This window comes from Meleagris gallopavo, chromosome 6 (genome assembly GCF_000146605.3).
Source record: "Meleagris gallopavo isolate NT-WF06-2002-E0010 breed Aviagen turkey brand Nicholas breeding stock chromosome 6, Turkey_5.1, whole genome shotgun sequence".
Lineage (NCBI taxonomy): Eukaryota > Metazoa > Chordata > Aves > Galliformes > Phasianidae > Meleagris > Meleagris gallopavo.
In genome coordinates, this window is record NC_015016.2 from 294676 (window position 1) to 301033 (window position 6358).

Consider the following 6358-nt stretch of genomic DNA (forward strand, 5'->3'; position numbering starts at 1 on the left):
AGAGCGCCGCCTTCTGCTACAGCGCCCCCATGCGGAGAGCGGGCGCGGAGGACTCGGCGTGGAGGACCGAGAAACGGAGAGAAAGAAAGAAGAAAAGAGAAAAAAACGGGGGGAAGGGAAAAAAAGGCCGCGGCGTCGTGCGGCTGCCGAGGCTCCGCTGCTGCCTCCTACAGCCACGCGGTGCCGTTGGTTCGCCCCACGCACCGAAACCCGGACCCAAATAAAGACATTTTCATCCACAAAAAACCTCCCTGCTGTGCGTGCATCCAACACCGCACCGCCTCCACTGCCGGCTCAGCCAGCCGAGCAGCAGGGATCCCAGGGATCGGGGGATGTTCTGCGATTCATCTGGGGCTTTTTGAGGAAATAACCCCAAAACAGAGCGCGGTCACACAAGACAGAGAGGTTCTCCTGCACTACCAGCTGACCGGTGGTTGACCACAACCCAGCAGTGTGCCCTGGGAGCCAAGAAGGCACCCGGCAACCGCGATGCGCTGCACAGAGCACAGCCAGCAGGGCAGGGAGCTGCGCCTCCCCTCTGCTCTGCCTGGGGGGGCACAACAGGAGCAGCTCCTGATGGGGCAGGCTGAGAGCCCTGGGCTGTGTGCCTGGTGGAGAGAAGGCAGAGAGGATCTGAGCAGTGCTGATGGGATCTGAGCAGTGCTGATGGGATCTGAGCAGTGCTGATGGGATGTGAGCAGTGCTGAGGGGATGTGAGCAGTGCTGATGGGGATCTGAGCAGTGCTGATGGGATCTGAAGGGAGAGGCTGGGCTCTGTGTGGTGCTGCCCAACACCAGGACAAGGGGCAGCAGGCACAGACTGGAACACAGAAAGTTCCATCTGAACCTGAGGAACAACTTCTTGCCTTTGAGGGTGATGGAGCCCTGGCACAGAGCGCAGGGAGGCGGTGGACTCTCCTAATCTGGAGATGTTCAGAACCCACCTGGATGCTTTCCTGTGCAATTTACTGCAGGAGGAGCTGGACTGGGGGATCTCCAGAGGTCATAGAGTCATAGACTCATAGAATGGCCTGGGTTGCAAAGGAGCACAGTGCTCATCCAGTCCCAACCCCCTGCTGTGTGCAGGTCACCAACCAGCAGCCCAGGCTGCCCAGAGCCACATCCAGCCTGGCCTTGGATGCCTGCAGGGATGGGGCATCCACAGCCTCCTTGGGCAACCTGTGCCAGTGCCTCACCACCCTCTGGCTGAAAAACTTCCTCCTCATATCCAACCCAAACTTCCCCTGCCTCATTTCCAACCATTCCCCTTGTCCTATCACCACCCACCCTCACAAACAGCCGTTCCCCCTCCTGTTTATCCGCTCCCTCCAAGCACTGAAGGCCACACTGAGGTCTCCCTGCAGCCTTCTCTTCTCCAAGCCAAACCATCCCAGTTCCCCCCAACCTTTCCTCATAGCAGAGCTGCTCCAGCCCTCTGATCATCCCTTCCAACCCCAACAGCTCTGTGCCACCAACACGACTCAGTTACAGCTCCAGACAGCAGTGCCAACCCCTTCCCTTCTCCTTCACTGCTCTCAGGTTCCACACAAATGACCCAACATCTTGGGCAGAAAGCTCTCAGCACAGCAGTGCTGCCTGAAATCCAAACACTACAGGGAAATTCTAGTTTTTAAAACATCTAAATTTCAAATGGTACACAAATTGTATCATCCTGGCTGCAGCACACACCTGTAACTACCATTACTGCGTGGGTCTGTGCAGCACAGGTGAATATGTTGTGTGTGAGCCAAACCGTTACATGAATGGCTGTTTAAACACCAAGAGGAGGGATTTCTTTTTTAAATCAGAGTGAGAAATCCCCAATAAACCCCAAAAGGTGTAACGTGGTTAGACTGAGCTGTACAGAGCCATGAGAAGAGCTTCAAGGAGCAGAAAGCCATCACACAAAATCCTGCATAGCAAAACCTTTGGAAGGGCACATATATATGGACATCTGAAATAGATCTTACAACACCAAATTTGCCTCTTCTGGTATACATGCAGTGATTTGTCTGTGTATTGCTGTTTTCACTAAGCCAACCAGCCAGCCAAAGAGCAAAAGAACAGATCTTGAAGCAGCTCTAAAAAAAAAAACCAAGAACCCTATGGGAAGGAACCCATGGCTGGAGATGAAACCACAGTGATTAAAATCAAAACAAGCAGAGGAAAATGAGAAATAAGGAATCTGTTGGGGGAAGTCATGGAAACACACAGCTGGAGTGAAGGAGAAATGGGGGAGAGGCTGCTGGAAGGCAGCATGCTGGCACATGGGGTCAGACATCAGTAGGGCTGGAGGTGTGTCACTGCAAGTAATGCCACAGTTATCTCATGAGCACACACACACACACACAAAAAAAAAAAGCTAAGACTGAATGTATTCAAAAATGCCAGAAGTCAGACTGCACTAATTCCATCCAAATATCTTTACGTTAAACAGCACATACATGGCCACTTGCAGCCATGCTCCAGGCTCTGCCTGGCTAGGCTGGCTGTGATGAGCAAAGCTCTGCTGGGCTGCATGCTGAGCAGGAGCTCACTGCCATACCTGCTCTAAAGCCTTCCTCTCCCAGAGCACAGGCACTGCAGCAGAGGCCCAGCCCCAGCCTGGCCATGACAAACCAGCAGCCCTCACATGGAAGGCTCCTCACATCTCAGGGATGGAAGGCAGTGATCCAGCACCAGATCGGCCATGCTGGAGTACTCCTACCCATTCTGTGCTCTTTATTTTAAGGCCAAGTCACAGAAATAAAATAAAATTTAAAAAAAGACACAAAAAACCTTCTGTGGACTGGAGGGATTCCTTAGGAAAAACTGAGATCTACACGAAGAGGTTGGCAAAGCAATGACAGCAGAGAAAGAACATGAGAATATTTCAAGCATGCAAACACCGAGGAGAAAGCACCTACTGAGCTGGTACAGAAGGACACAGCTACGTGTGGGATGAAATACAGGAGGCAAGAAAAGCCCTTCCTTAGAGCTAACACCTCCCTGTTCAGCTTTACTCCTCCAAGCCTACGCTGCCAGTTACTGGGTGACACAATGGGGCCTTCCTGAATTCTGGGTTCCCCACTGCTCCCTGGCACTGGGTGCACTCACACATGCAGCACTTACTGGGGCGCTGCACCAAGAATGGAAATTCTGCTCACAGAATGGAAAATGTGAGGCCAACAGAACATTTGGCTCCGTGTGTTACGTCCTCACTGCTAGCTCAGGTACGTCCACATCTTCCAGGCTGGATGTGGCTCTGGGCAGCCTGGGCTGCTGCTTGGCGACCTGCACACAGCAGGGGTTGGAACTGGGTGAGCACTGTGGGCCTTTGCAACCCAGGCCGTTCTGTGATTCTGTGATATCTGCTTCCTTTTGGTCCCTGGTGCACTGAGAAGGAAGTCCGTCCATGGGACAAACCTCCTACTTCCTCCCAGTAAAGAAAGCCAGCACTGTTCCTTGGCAATGAATTTGCTTGAGGAAACTGCCAGAGCATTAAAATCTCTGCACAAATTCAAAACAAATAGCTGAAGACTGGCTCAGTCCTTACCTTTAAGGGAATTCAATGAGAACATCTCCATCACAGCAGAAAGCGTTGATTCCTAGGAGAGCAAGAGCAAAAGAAACACAAAGTTAGAATTCACGTTCCCTTAGAGAAGTTTAAAGCCTTTAGCACTCATGAAACTGGATGTCCTCAGCGCAAAACAGAGCTGATAGCCCTCAGCAAGCTCCAACTTGCTGCTCCTGACCTGCCTGTTCCACCTGAACCGTGCCCAATCCCTCTCTGCCCAGAGCAGGCGGTTGCTGTGCCCCCAGAGGAGGCACTCTGCACTTTGGGGTCTGCACTCCATCATTTGCACCAACCTCAGTCAGAATGCCACAGGGAGGGAGAGCACCACCGTTAGTCCTCTCTTACAGCAAAGCCAGCCAAGAACGACACGCATCCTTTTGTTAATTGCTGAAATTATATTCCACTTTCTATTTTGCTTATTCAAATTACTTAAGTAAGGAACAACGAAGCCAGCCAGCTTGGTTTAAGAGTTCTTCATCCGAATGCTGGGGATGCCTTCAGCACTGGGCATCCCAACCACCAGCAGCGAGGGCTTTCCAAGCAGGGCTGCCACCCCAACCCACACTGAGAGCCACTCCTGCCCACACGCCACCAACACCCCACAGCTGTTACTCTTTCCAACGATTTGCTTTTGCTTTCAATGAAGCTAATGACAAAATTACTGTTTACTTCAGGCTCGGATGATGCCGCGTTCAGAGCCGGCTCTGCGGACAGGACAGCTGCAGCTCCCTGCAGGCACCCGACAGCACGGTGCCTTCACCTCTACACACTGCCTGCTTTCAAGGACTGAACGCAACCCGCCTGTTGGGTTGTTTAAATGAGGCCAAGAGCTGAATGGAATCCAGACTTATCCCAGCACAGCAGCACGAGCCTTGAAGCTGTTGGAGAAACGGCACAAGTGTGATGTGGAGAGCTGCAAAATGTTCTCAGATCAAAGTGACGGAGGTACCTGCAATGCCTTCCTCCCACAGCTCTAAGCATGACACACTGGGAGCTGTGTGCTCCGCACCCCAAGGGGGCCGGGAGCTGGTCAGCAGAGCAAGGCTCACCCACAGAGCACCGAGCAGTGGGAAAGACGACAAAAAATGCCCCACCAACACAGGTGGGCAGGATGGCATCTCCATCGGTAAGCGCAAGTAAAGTGGAAGAAAGTGGTCTTTTCTTTTCAAGAACAAGAGGAAAAAAACAACCTTGTGTCAATGAGCTTCCAAGGTGAGCAGCTGGGAGCCCCACTGACGAGCAGTAGATCTCTAATTGAGACGGGGCGGCCAAAGGCAGCCAGCGACGGCCTCAGGTCTAAAGGAGCTGGGGGCAGCCTGGGTGGGAGCGGGGACAGGTGGGGAGGAGAACAGAGGTGTGGGGAATGGATACAATCCAGGAAGGCCCAGGAACAGAACTCAGGTCCAGCTGATAAGGTTTCATTTCATATGGAGGAGTTTGGGCACTTGAAGCCTGTGCATCCACACGGACACGGTCAGAGCAGAAAGGAGAATCAGTAATTATAGAGATGAACCCCAGCAGCAGTGCTGGATTACCTGGGACCAGATCTGGGGGATCTGAACACAGGGGATCTCAAACATGGAATCATCTGTTTTAGCACAGCCAGCTGGAAACCTCAGCTTGGCTCAGTTGCCAAAGACCTGAATACCAAAGAGAGTCCTGTTATGGCAGCTGCTTCACCATGCATTGACATGAAGGGGATGCATGAACATCACTGAAAGAGGAAGACTTCGGAAGGCTCAAATATATTCTGTTGGGCCCAAATGATGGGTGGGAGATGGGGGTGTCCAAGGACAGGGCATTTACAAAGGTGGGGAATACAGAACCACAGAATGGTTGAGCAGCAGACGAGGGGAAACGGTTGGAAGGTGAGGGAGGGCAGATTTCAGTTGGCTGTCAGGGGGAAGTTGTTTGGTGTGAGAGTGGGGAGGTGCTGGAACAGCTGCCCAGAGAGGCTGTGGATCCCCGTCCATCCCTGGAGGTGTTCAAGGCCAGGTTGGATGGGGCCCTGGGCAGCCTGGGCTGCTGTGAGATGTGGAGGTTGGTGGCCCTGCGTTGGTGGGGTTGGAGCTTCGTGATCCTTGAGGTCCCTTCCAACCCAGCCATTCTGTGATTCTGTTCAGGCTGGAAGGGACCACTTGGGATCACCCAGTCCAACCCCCAGCTTTGAGCAGGGTCACTCAGAGCACGGTGCCCAGCATCAAATCCAGGCAGGTATCACCAGAGAGGGACTCCACAACCTCTCTGGGCAACCTGATGGCGTGGGACTCCTGTGGACGAGGTGATGCTATATTTGGGATGGGAAACGACCACGCATGACTCTGTCGGCAAAGCGCCTTTATGCCTCATACTTGGCAAAGTACTGGAATCCCAGAGGGCAAAAGAGAGCTAAAAAATTATTAGTAATAGACTTAATGCCCCTTCTGCAAGGGGAAGAACAAAGCCAAGGAATGCTGACAATTGAAACGCAGATAAAATCTCAAGGCCTGGCAATGAGGTCTTTGTTGGGTTTCTTTGATCCACGTGGAAATTGCTGCATGCACGTATAAGGAGAAACCACGTCCACCTCCAGTGAGCATCACAGAACTTCTGCTTATCCTAGAATAGCAAAGGCTCAAAAAGACCACTGAGATCATCCAGGCCAACCTCAGCACATCAATGGGCTGCACCCACTGTGGGGTTCCAGCCACGCACAAAGAGGTCCATCCCAAAGTCTTTTGTCGTGAGAACAAAGGCGAAATGATGCCATCCTGCATACAGCACACTCCCAAGGGCCAGCTGCAATGGGATCCATGACAGCAA

General features: G+C 52.5%; 1 protein-coding gene across 1 annotated transcript in view; it reads right to left on the reverse strand.

Annotated features, from left to right (window-relative positions):
• DHX30 (DExH-box helicase 30) overlaps positions 1–3617 on the reverse strand; it is a 30879-nt gene extending 27262 nt beyond the window's left edge. The window contains exon 1 of the mRNA XM_010712218.3: positions 3536–3617. Coding sequence (XP_010710520.1) covers positions 3536–3566 — 31 coding nt within the window. The 5' untranslated portion in view covers positions 3567–3617. The remainder of the gene's footprint in view (positions 1–3535) is intronic.
• Between the last annotated feature and the right edge of the window lie 2741 nt (positions 3618–6358).